Source organism: Thermobia domestica, unplaced genomic scaffold, assembly GCF_964235325.1.
Source record: "Thermobia domestica unplaced genomic scaffold, izTheDome1.hap1.1 HAP1_SCAFFOLD_258, whole genome shotgun sequence".
Taxonomy (NCBI): domain Eukaryota; kingdom Metazoa; phylum Arthropoda; class Insecta; order Zygentoma; family Lepismatidae; genus Thermobia; species Thermobia domestica.
In genome coordinates, this window is record NW_027655974.1 from 172,043 (window position 1) to 185,711 (window position 13,669).

The 13,669-nt window shown below is 35.7% G+C and overlaps 1 protein-coding gene across 1 annotated transcript; it reads left to right on the top strand.

The window, feature by feature from the left end:
* The first annotated feature begins 8,045 nt into the window (after nt 1-8,045).
* LOC145676642 (uncharacterized) lies at nt 8,046-11,944 on the top strand. Its single transcript, XM_081747479.1, has 2 exons — nt 8,046-8,726; nt 11,930-11,944. The coding sequence occupies exons 1-2, from the start codon at nt 8,046-8,048 to the stop codon at nt 11,942-11,944; spliced, it is 696 nt and encodes a 231-aa protein (XP_081603605.1).
* Nucleotides 11,945-13,669: the final 1,725 nt, after the last annotated feature.

Below are 13,669 nucleotides of genomic sequence, written 5' to 3' on the forward strand. Positions count from 1 at the left end.
AAAATTCCCCCCTCTCTCTCCATGTCCAATATACACAAAACAAACCCATACACCTATGTGATGATTAGAACGAAGCAGTTGCATCCCCCTGTTGAGGGATGCTGTCTTTTCAATCTCTCGCATATTGACCGAAAGCCAATGACTCACAGCAAAAGGATGTTTTCAGTTGCAAATTCCAAGAAGGACAGGAAGAAGTAAACCATAGCCGTCTTTAGATAGCTATGAGTAGCTATGAGTAAACTCTTCGCCCGCAGATTAAGGTAAAACTATGTTGTTTCTGAACACAAATGCATGTTTGCCGATAGAATAACCATAAATTATTTTTCTCCTGCAGCGAGGGTCGTTTGCACACGAAGCATTAAAAAAAAAGATAAATAAACCAGTCTCACGCTCAAAGAAATATAATAATTCAAAGAAGCGTAGCGCATAAATAGGCCAATACTTTAAATGAGGATAATAAAAGTAAATTTTAATTTAGCACTCTAAAGTACATTTGGAAATACAATTTCTTCCAACATTTCAGTCAGGGTTCGAATTAAACTTTCGAACGAGAGGGTTATGTTTATGTATTGTTGCTGTAAATGTAGAAGGCGAAAATTTATCCCAGAAATGGATGTTATGTTACTTCTGTGATACGAGCCGGACATACATTTTTACCGAAGGGGAATTTCCCCGGCATCCCCCGTTAATTCGAACTATGACTTTAGTAGGGGGCTGCAAAAAATTTAGGGGGGGCTGAGCCCGCCCTAGCCCTCCCTTGACTACGGGCCTGGTCGTTGATAACCTTTCTTAAATTTGTTGATTCTTTTATACATGTCCCGAATGTTTTTATTTTTACTATTATCTTCAAGTTCCTAAATTTTAGCTTTCAAAAAATCGCGTCTCCTTGTTCTAAAGTTTTGAAAGTTTCCCGCCTGATGTCTACGAAATTTTCCGTAGTTATTTCATTCGGATTTTGTAGCCAACGTAATTTCGCCTGTTTTCTCTTCTCTGCTAGTTCGAACCATGGTTTGTTCCTACGTATTTCCGCGTGTCCCAATTTTTCTTTTGAGAGAGGATACTTCGTAAGCAAAGAAAAGAATTCAATTGTTGGAATATTTTTCTCCATAATCTTAAGGTTACAGCAGTTAACTAAAGAGTAATTATATGACATACGTCAGATTTCTGTAACGATTCCTGTAATGTTATTGAGATTATCATCAGTTTGCTCAAAGAGTATTGTTACGTCATACATAATTGATATACTTTCTTCATAGTTTTGGGGAAGTCATTATTTAAATTATTATAAAACAATTTTAACGTGGATCTTTGTGGATGCCTAATTAGAAACATACCAATTATAAATATGCACGTATTCAGATTTCAGAATGTGTTCATGGCAATGATTTGTAATACTGATATATACTACTACTTCATCTACTAATATATAATATACATCGCCTAATATATAATATACTCTACAGTTGATCAGATTCATCTACCGTAATATGAGTTTCTTCTCCCTTCTGTAGAATGAACCTCAAATCTGCCCACCTCCCAATGTTGAAGACAACCAATGGCGTATTTACAATTTTGTTTCGACGGGCTAGTGGGCAATTGCCCACCTGAGCTTGAGAATTAAATATATTTTAATTTATGCATAAATTGAAGTTATAATGGCAAGAATTGCAGACCCATAAATCCTATATATGATACAAAAATTTAGGAGTGAATTTAACCCTTTATTCTATTCATACAAGAAAAAGGAAGCATCCTCTTGGCCTTCCTAATTTCCCGGGCTAATTATTCTCCCGTTTTGATTTTCTTTAATTCGAACATTTCCTTCTTTTAAAAATAACTAAACGATATATTTTTTCCTTTGTTATAATAACTAAAGTCCTGTCATGTTGATATCCGCGCAAGTTGGTGTGAAACACTAGTTTCGCTTATCAACTCCTCTTAGTTTTGGTGTTACTGATGACGGCCGACTTGAATCACAACTGGCAACGGCCGATAAAGTATGATAGGCGAAATGAAAGAAAGTAACGTCAAGAAAAAGAAACAGAAAAGTAGAAAGGACGAAAGAAAGAACAAAAGGACGCAGTTCTTACATGGAATGAAATTTGACAAATACAGTATTATTTCTGAACAAAGAGCATAAGAAAATGGAAAGTCAATGACATTCTTAGAAATGGTAAGAAGGATTATTGTTGTACGTGGAATGCGAAAAACTAACAAATTTATTTCGGGGGGAGCTTGAGCCCAATAGCCTCCTAAATACGCCATTGAAGACAATTCTGCTCCCCTGATCCTTCACAGCATTGTTTTTCAACTTCATAAATATTTTGAACTTCGCTTATATATATATATATATATATATATATATATATATATATATATATATATATATATATATATATATATATATATATATATATATATATATATATATATATATATATATATATATATATATATAAATATGGGAACGGGCTTACCCGTCCCCCCCAATGTTGAAGACAGATTTGCGCCTATGGCAGTGAATCTCCATATACACGCGTACAAAGTCCCATATTTGAACTAGATTTTTAGTATGAAATATTAAGCTTTTAAACAAAATACTGTTTCCATGGAATTCTTTTAGATCAAACATATAACAAGCGATATATAACTCAATTTCGGTAAAGAAAAAAAAAATGGCTTTGGAGGCTTTTGATACTAGGCACCTCATTTCCAGGGCCGGCGCCAGCGGTTTTGACACCCTGGGCGGTACTTTCACATACCGCCCCTTTAATCCACAAATCTTAATTTTGACAGAAGACGTTCAAGTGCCACGAAAAAGTAAGATGCCCCATTTTAAAATATGTATGAAATGGAAAAAGTAAACAAAAAATTGAACTATCTCTCTCGAATGCTTACGTAATATTTAAACGACTCCACACACAACACAATATTCAATATGCTTGATTTAGCTGTATTTCTGTGATATACAGCAGCGCATACAGAAAATAACATTTAAAAAATATACTTTAGTCACGCCAAGAATTTTAATTTTTAAGCTTGTTTTATATCAAAATGTGTTTCCAATAAGCATATGCATGAAGATAATATAGTGAATAAGGTATTACGGCAAAACTAAGTGATGATACATAAATTTAACATACCTCAATAGAATGAAACTTTTCTTGCTTTGACATAAGCTAATTCCTTTATCACATTCGCGTAGTCTAATGTTTTATCCATTTCATGTTCTATTGATATCATCGCTAGGCCACTCAAGAGTGCTTCAGACATAGAAGAACTTAGATAGTTTTTAATAAGCTTAAGTTTCGAAAAACTTCTTTCTCCACTTGCCACTGTTACCGGTAAGGTTAACAAAGTCCTAAGTGCAACACTGACATTGGGAGTAAAGTCATATTTCATTTAATTTTAAAGTCTCTTTTGGTGAACTTATATAGCTTTAGGCTTAATTATGGCGGATAACACTTTCAATTCGTCTTTCAAATCATTGAAGTTAATATCTTTCGATTCTGTGTGTGTTAAAATGCTGGTAAGTTTAGTACACTTTTCAGAAAAGTTCGGGTAGTACTCTTTAAGAGTACTTATATCGTAAATAAAATCGAAATGCTCGCTGTGATGTTTAAGTTGCTCAAACGTTTTTCTTAAAGTTAACAAAATCGTGTCTAGAACTTTGTAATAAAAATCGATCTTGTATCTTGTTTGTGGATCTTCAATTGCTTTATCCTCTGCCTCGTCCTGAAACTGTCTCTCCTTTCGACTTCGAACTTACACTGTATTACCTATCCGTGGATCATCCATATCTAATGCTGATGCCAACTCCATCGCATCAACTAAGTAAAATTGAAACATCGCCTCATTTCTTCTCCCCTCAAAGTACTCAAATACATATTTTCAAGAAGCCCGATTGCATCCAACACATGAGAATCAATGCTTATCAATGCTTGGAGATTTTTGCTTATTATGTTTATGTGGAGTAAAAGGTCATGCCAGATAACGAGTTAGCAAAGGAAAGTAAAGTCTTGGAAAGGAAAGGCTAGAACGGCCTGTCCCAAGTGGGAGCGTACCGTTTGCATTCTTGGAGTAGAGCGTTAGAACATTGCTGAATAGAAAAGATACAAAAAAAAAAAAAAAAAAAAAAACACTTTGATAGTCTTATCCACCCTAGCTGAAAATCTTATCTACGCCACTGCAAGGGAAATATTGAACGAGATACCTGTGGCTAGTAGTTTGATAATTGAAAACGAGGGGGGTTGCCCTGAATTTCCTGAGTGAGTATTTTCCTGAATGTGAGTGAAGTAAGATTACATTCTCAGGTGAACACAATTTTATTTTTCCATGTGGGGCTATAACGAAGCATTATATTTTGATAGTATTCTTTTTCGTTCCAAATTTTGCCGCTCTGGGTGGTGGCACAGCTCGACCCCCGCCTTCACGCCGGCTCTGTTCATTTCTCGTGTAAATAAAGTTGAAAAGTAGATGTCACTCTCCTTTTGGAACAACCATAAAAGTCCAAGAGCTGTGTATGGAGGTAACGGCTTCTCAATTTCTTGATTTAGACACTCATGGAAGTGATGGAGTCAGACTACGTGCCGGCCTCTTTGCTTCCCAAGATTGCTCCAGGTATCCATGTGAAAAAGTCTCAGTGAACCTCAGAGCCGCATTTTAATGAGATTTCTCAGCCCCACCGGAGATTGAACCCGGACTGCCCAAAAGAAAGATAGCTGACCTTTCAATATAAATCACATCTCATAATAAAGTCAAAACTACAACATTATTTTAACTATGGCAAAAATCTTAATTATGAACATTTCCCTGCCGTCCTAAGAAAAAAAATATATAATTTTACCTAACTTTTCCAGCAAATTTAGTTTGTACACTTAAAATTAATATTGAATAGAGAAGAGAAGTATGGTTTTCTATCATCTTACTATCAGAAACAGAGAATGGTTTTGGAATTGTGGACACCTGATCAATTTTTTAATTTCCTTTTTAAGAAGTGTGGAGGCATACGCGCTAAATCCTAGTCATTGGAGGCTTCCTAGTCATTAGTGTACTTTCTGCTTCAAACCGTATACTTTTTTCTACTTTCGTTTCATTTATTTTTATTTAATCGGGCCATGACTTCAATGATAAAGTGACTGTATCATCTTTTCAACGAACTTAAAAAGTTCATCATTCAATTCTCTCTCTCTCTCTCTCTCTCTCTGTGTGTGTGTGTGTGTGTGTGTGTGTGTATGTGTGTGTGTGTGTGTGTGTGTGTGTGTGTGTGTCTGCCTGTCTGTCTGTTATTTGCTTTTTTTTATTTCAATTTTGAGCCCTCCTTTCGATAGAGCATCAGAAATTATCTGAGAAAGTGATGAAATTTTTCGCGTCACTCTTGCCGTTCCAGAGATATTGGCCAAAACTGTTCCGATTTCGGGAGATTTAAGGAGCTATATTTCCGGAACTATAAGTCATAGAGAGATGATATTGGCGTTGATCAATACCTAAGAGGTTGTTGATCATGTTGGTACCAAATAGTAACCGATGGTAACTGGCCACTGTTCCCCAGATATTGGCCAAAAAAGTTCCGATTTCGGAAGATTTAAGGAGCTATATCTCCGGAACTATAAGTCATAGAGAGATGATATTGGCAGTGATCAATACCTAAGAGGATGGTGATCATTTTGGTACTACATAGTAACCGGTGGCCGCTGGAAAGTAGCTTCCGGAGAAGACTTTATCAAGGTTATTGTCACACCTTATATTTTATCGAAGATTTTTATTGTTACCTTTGTTACTAGCTACTATTATTTGGATGTTATTACACAGGAAGGAAATAAAACCCAATATTATTAGTTTTAGGATAGATCGATGCAAAATTGTGCATTTTTGTTCTGAGAGGATATCCAAGCGTTTTGAAGGTTGATGGCTGTGATGATTCAATTACTTAAAACCCTGTTCTCTGCTGAAGAAAACCAAACTTGTTTGATATTTTTAAACTAAGGTATGTATATTTTCAATATAATGTTAATGATAATTTGTAACTTTGAGCAATACAGAACATATTAATTGAAAAAAAAAAATTCATGTCTTAATGATTTTATAGAATTAAATTTGGGTACTTTTTTATTTATTTATTTATTATTATTATTATTATTATTATTATTATTATTATTATTATTATTATTATTATTATTATTATTATTATTATTATTATTATTACTTCTGGCATATCGGGTGCGATTTTTCTGTTCCTTCTCCATGCTTACAGCCATTTATGTTATTAATGGTGTGATTTAAGTAAGGTGTGTCATTAAGAAAATAGCATGAAATGCTTTTAGACCATAAAACAGTAATCACAAAGCAGCGTATACCCTCTGAAAATTTTAGGACTACAGCACTAGGCATACGCGTTGGGTTTTAACTTTAAATTTTTGCTGCAATCCCCGCCAAATGAACCTTGTGGTGGGAATACACCGTGTGCGTGGGTCTCCTCGAGGTTCTCACGTTTCCTCCCACTTTCTTCATTCCACCAATTCATTCATTTCTCATCATCATCGTCTCCTTTATCCTTGCCGGCATAACCGTGCGACGTAAAACTGAAAGATTTCATTTCATTTCATTTATGTTCTGTGATGCACCCTAGCGGATATTGATCAGTTAAGTATCAATATAGATGCACATTTTCAAGTTTTAGATTTTAAGTGCAATCTAAAATGCAAGTGATTCTAAGCCATGAAAACTCCAAGAAAGTAGTCACAGTTTGTTAGTGCTTTGTTGATCATTCGAATTTCTACTTTAATTTCAATTTAATCAGAGCATTTACAGACCAGGGCCGGCCTTAGGTAGCGCGGAGTCCGATTGGAACACATTTTGCGGGGCCCCAGATTTACAGCTAACTTGTACCACGGTCTGTAGGACAAATAATGAACTATATCGACAAACTGTAAGAGGTTATTCCTCAAATCAAAATAAGAGAAAAAGTTCATATGGACCTATGGCGAAAAGTGCATAGTTCCAGGGCTAGGACTGTTCAAAATCGCGAAAAAGCTAAATTTCAACAGGCCCTATTTCGAATTCCAGAAACTTTGGATGGTGATCCTTATCAGCGTAAAGGGAGTCGCGCATACACAATCCAAAAATATATATTACATCAATTTTCAATGGGTGCAGGGTATTATGTACAGGGTATAGTTCTCATATATGCTTTCAATAGTGTTTTCAGATATACCCTGATTTCAAAGAGGGTAAAAAGTAGGGAAGAGTTAAGCCTTAACAATAATCGACATCCAGTAGGGGAGATCGTTGTACCAAGAGCATAGTGTACCTTGAGCCATTTCCAATATCTCGGAAGATGCTGCTTTCTGGCTATCCAACACCGAAGTACAGTCTTCTTCGATGTGCAATTGTCCACCAGTGCGAGTCTGGATGCGTTTCAGAAAGTGTTGTTTATGTGAGGAGAGAAAAACAATTTTCTACGGTCAAAGTAAAATTTTCAGTGTTAAGTTGAATGAGTGTCGACTGTGAATAAATACACTAGAATTAATTTGAATATTTTCATCGGATGCCTCATCCATTGGTAAGTAAAATATTGGTCAAGTTCTGAGTCTTAGCTGTATTGTAGCGTTTAGGTAGTCATCTTTGTTGAAATGTAGATGCTCATGTACCTTGGGTCAAAGCTACGTCGTGTACCATGGACCAAATTGATCGTGGTTCATGGTACAAGAGGTTACAAAATACTTTCTTTTTTTTTAATTTCAGGAAGACTTGTTGCCACAAAGATGCCCCGTAGCAAATCTGGATAGAAGAGAGATCCTGTGGATCCAAATGCCTTACGAAATGCGCTTGAAGCTATTCATTCCAATGATCCAAATAAGAAGATATCCTATAGAGAAGCATCGAAAGTGTTTAATGTAAGCTGTTCTACTCTTACCCGACATTTACATAAATTTAAAAACAGTAAAGAGAAAGAATTCAAATGCAAAGTGAATTATGCAGTGAAGAAAGCTTTTACTGAAGCCGAAGAAGAAAGTCTTGTAAATTATATTCAAACTATTGCGAAAATGCAATACGGGCTAACTAAGAAACGTGTCAGAGTACTTGCATATGAATTTGCTAAAGCGAATGAGAAGTACCCAGCAACATGGGAAGAAAATCAAATAGCCGGAGAAGAATGGATACGTGCGTTTCTTAAAAGACATTCCAAAAAACTTTCGATAAGGAAACCCGAAGCAACTAGCCTAAGTCGGGCTACCAGCTTTAATCGCCATAATGTTCAATGCCTTTTTACCAACATCAAAGACGTTCACAATAGATTTGGTCCCATTCCTCCTGAGAAGATTTGGAACTTAGATGAAACTGGGCTCAGCACTGTCCAGGGACAGTCCAAAATAGTTGCCCACAAAGGTGTCAAGCAGGTCGGTTGTGCAACATCAGGAGAAAGAGGTAACCTGGTCACTATGATCACGGCCGTCAACGCAGTTGGAAATTCAATTCCACCAATGTTAATTTTCCCCCGGGTACACTTCAAGGACAGAATGTTATTTGGCAGTCCCCCAGGAAGTATTGGAGCCGCCAGTGTATCAGGATGGTCCAATGAAGAAACCTCTTTGAAGTTTTTTGATCATTTTCTTACCTTCCTCAACTGTTCAAAGGAAAACAGGATTTTATTAATTTTAGACAATCATGAAACTCATCTTTCTCCAGAATGTTTAGATAAGGCTTCAGCTGCTGGTGTAGTGATGGTAACCTTCCCACCACACACTTCTCATAAGTTACAATCTTTAGATATTTCTGTTTATGGGCCACTGAAGACATTTTACAATCAGGCTGTTGAGGAGTGGATGTATAACAATAAAGGGAAAACATTTATTTATTTATTTATTTATTGTAACAACAACACAACAGGCGTCCTGCCCATTTACAGTGTTTGTTTACATATATGGTAAAATATCATTATTTTTACAGAAGAAAAACATACAGAAATTTTTATTGTTTCATTAATTAACTCAGCTCATCATACTACAAATTGTGTTCCTAAACATTTTTTCAGACATATTGAATATGTCTATCATTTCACACTTTTCTTCAATATTATTGTAGTGAGAGCTCATTCTCCATAAAGGGGATTTATACATGATGTCAGTGCGTGCTTTCTTACAGTACATGGTACTACTATTGCTTAACCTCGTTCTAGACGTCGGAACATGCAGAAATATATTAGAACTTAGTTCTATGCAATCAATTTTATTATTTATTATTTTATGTAGAAAAACTAAATCATTAACATACCTACGTTGCTCTAATGTCGGTATATTGAAATTGTTTGTTAGTTCTGGGTATGATATGTATGCTGGGTACATTCCAGTTTTTTTATACATTAGTAATCTCAAAAACTTACACTGCACTCTTTCAATCATCTGGATATATTTTCCATTATGAGGAGTCCAAATAACAGAAGCGTATTCCAGTTGGGATCTTATATACGAATAATATAGTTTTAAAATTGTCATGTGGCTACGGAAGTCTCTACTTACACGACAAACAAATCCAAGACTCTTATAAGCATTGTTTGCAATAGTTTCAATGTGATTTGCGAAAGTCAGTTTTGGGTCGAAGGTAACACCAAGGTCTTTAACAGTTTCCGGCCTACAAAGATTTATACCGTCAATAGTATAATCATAATTTATGTATTTTCCTTTTCTAGTAAATGTAATAGCTTTACATTTAGTTATGTTTAGGCTAAATTTATTCACGTGGCACCAGTGTTTTACATTTTCCAAGTCTTCCTGGAGGTTTTTACAGTCTTCAAGTGATTTAATTTGAGCATATAATTTTAAGTCATCTGCAAAGAGTAAAGTATGCGATTTCTTGATGTGCTTAGTTATGTCATTGATAGTGATGAGGAATAATAAAGGTCCAAGGTTTGATCCTTGCGGTACTCCCGATGTAGCATTAAAATTGTTGGAGATATGACCTTTGTAAGCTACAGATTGTTTGCGATCACGTAAGTATGATGTGAACAGTACTAATGCTTGCTTAGAAAGATTCATAAGAGCTAGTTTTTCAAGCAAAATGTCGTGGTTAACTAAATCGAACGCTTTCTGAAAGTCTGTATAGATTACATCCACCTGCCCACCTTTGTCTAGTTCTGAAGCTATAAAGTTTGTTATAATTGTCAAGTTAGTTGAAGTGGATCTATTCTTGAGAAATCCGTGTTGGTATACAGAGATACTGGATCTAACATGATTAAGTAAACGATTGTGTATTATATATTCATAAATTTTTGCAAATGGGGATAGAATTGCAATTGGTCTAAAGCTTTCTATATTTTTAGCATTGCTAGTTTTTGGAATAGGACATATCAAGCTTTCTTTCCATCGGTCTGGAAAAACATTATATTTTACGGACATGTTTAATAGTATATGTATAGGATGTTTTATGATATCAATAGTTCCCTTTATTATGTAAGGTGGGATACCATCAGGGCCACACGCTGTTCTAGATTTCAACCTTTTAATGGCATGTTCTATTTCTGATATTGTTATTTCAGTGATTTGGAAAATATCGAGTAATATACTTCTAGGTTCGTGTGATATTAGAGCATCAGTGTTATAACTCACAGGTTCATGATTGTAAACAGACTTAAAATAATGTGCAAAAGCCTCCGCAATATCCCTGTTACACTGTAGACTTTCACCATTATACATAAGGGGGCCATTAGTCAAATGCCTTGTTTTATTTTTGATAAAATTCCAAAAGTTTGTTGGATCATCTGCTATGCAATTCTCGGAGTTAGCTACGAATTCTTTGTATGCTTTCGCAATTTTTGTCTTTACCTCCGTTCTTAAACTACAGAATTTATCACGGTAATATGTATTATTGTCTATTGTGTTCTTCCACTTTTTGTGATAGTACGATTTTTGTTTGATTTTTCGAATTATTTCTGAGTCAAACCAGACAGGAAAGATTTTATTACTGGGATTCTTTTTAGTTGGAATGCATTGTTTAAATACGTCATCAATTAATTGATAAAAAGTTTCTACAGCTTTATTTACGTCATTTGAATATGAAAGGCAATTCCAATTAACTTTTGAAAGTTCTAAATACAATTTATGATAATCGGCTTTTCTGAAATTAAAACCAGATGATCTATTGTTTACTTTTTGTTTCGGAAAACGTTTAACTGAAAGCGCTATAATTAAGGGGGGATGGTGATTGTCTATAGGTACCAATGGTGAATTTTCACGGTTTACTTCAATTTCGCATGCATTCGAGAGTACTAGGTCCAATGTACGGTTATTGGTATTTTGTATATTATTATACATAGTTAAGTTATAGAGTGACAGGAAATTGAGGAGGCTTTTACATTTAGTTGAGGAATGAGTGAAGTCAAACATAGAATTGCTAATTTCCGGGAGGTTGAAGTCCCCAATACAGAGAATAGAGCTACCCACTGGGCAATTACTTTTAATGAATTGATAGAAGTTTTCGTAAGTGCTTATTTTCGATTCTGGCCCTATATACAAAGCACAAATATACACAACTAATGATTTATTTATAAGTTTGATTAGAATACATTCAAGTCCTGCATCATATGAATTAACAAACTGAACATTGAAATCTGAATGTATTGCTATTATTACACCCCCTCCCTTTGATGTCCCAAATAGTTTCAAGTTCCTGTCTTGACGAAATACCGTGTATCTGTCATCAAAATATTCAGAATTATAGTAACCCTCACACAACCAACTTTCAACAGCTATAATAATATCATAGTTAGAAGATAAAACATTAGTGTAAAATATTTCACTTTTACATCGTAAGCTACGACAATTCTGGAAATATATTTGCAAGTTAGTTCTACCTATTTGTGTTAACGTGTCACTGACCTTCTTTTTTAAACATTCTGGTGCATGCATATTTTTATCTATTATCTTACTTACAGATGGAGAGTCCTTGATACACATTTTTCATTTGACTGGGTTTGTCACAATAAGTTGGTTCTTGGACGAAGAGGGGGAAGATAAACTCTTCTTCCTGCTCCCTGTGGCGCCTTCAGAACTCAGCTGTTGGATTTCTTTAGCCCCGGGCTGTTCAGGTGGCACACTATCACTTTGGAATGCAGTCATTGTTGTTTGCTGCTGGTCTCTTTCTTTCAAGTCCCAAAGGGTGAATCTCTTCCCATCTATGAATAAAAACCGAAATTGCATATACGCGTAGCTTCCTTTCCTTCTAGCCTCATCTAGGTAAAATTGAAGTTGCTTCCGTTCGTCACGCACCTTATTTGAATAATCTTGGTCGACGTATATTTTAGTGCCTCGAAGTTTGCTCCTATTTTTTAACACAAGTTCCTTCTTTTTATCACTAATAAACTTGCACACAATAGGTCGGTTTCTTCCTGGCGCTTTCCTTCCCACTCTGTGCGTTCGCTGAAGGTCTTCGTCTTGTAGTTCAATATGGAGTCACTGTTCTCACTTTGGTTTCGGTTTCTTCCCAAGTTTCTTTTGCACTTTCTTCTATGCCATATATCACTAAATTTTGTCTTCTTGAATGGTTTTCAAGATAGTCGATTTTGTCTTCTAAATATTTCGCATATTCTCGTAAATCACTCACTTCACTCGACATGTTTTTTAACTGTAATTCAACGTTGTTGAACCTACTTGATAGTTCACATACACTCGTTTTTAATTGTTTTATTTCTACGACAATTTGCTCGTTGGAACTGCGAACATTGTTAAGGATTTCCTTGATATCTGCCAATTCAGATTTGTGAGGGGGCCCTGGATTGCTTTCCACACAACCAATTATGAGCATCGTAACTAGAACCAAACCGTATACAAAATATGCATTTTGGCGTTTGGTACCCCTTTCACACTGTACATCAGAACTGTTTTTCACTAACGCAATAAAAAGGCCTATTCTGGCCCTCCACGCACTTATTGTATCTCCCATGTTACGCTTGGTCGCACTCCGGAGCTCGCTGCAGACACGTCTTCACTCTACGAAGGCACACTCTTTATGATATATATATATATAGTTGTAGAGGCGCTAGGAATGGCATTTCCTAGGGCATTTACACCAATCAACATATTATCCGGTTTTCGTAAGTCAGGGATATATCCACTAGACACGGGTGTTTTCAGTGACGACGCTTTCCTGAGTTCATACGTCACAGATCAAGTTACAGAAACGCAGCCATCAGAAGAGGTTACAGTTGGTCTGGAGAATGAAAATGAGAAAATTGTGAACAAAGCTTTCAGTTCGAAACATTTGGATGAATCAACTGCTGGGATATCAAATGCGCAAGACTACAATATTGAATCGGGCATACCTGAGGCCAACAAGAGAAAAGAACTTAGGAAAACTGTCACTCCAGAAGAAATCCAGCTGTTTCCAAAGGCTCCAGAAAGAAAAGCCAATGTTACAAGGAAGAAAACAAAAACTATGATAGCGACCGACACGCCCGAAAAACAGGCTATAAAGGAGCATAAAGAGAAGAAACGTGTGAAGAAAAGAGAAAAATATGAAAAAAATCAAAACTCTATCAAAGTAGCCAGAAATTTAGGGGATATTTTCAAAACGAAGTCTGACAAGTTTAGCAAGAAGGGCTCTAAGACACATCATAGCGCGGAAGGAATGATGAAGTGAAGAAAAACAATGGAGACACAATCATCATCATCGTCAT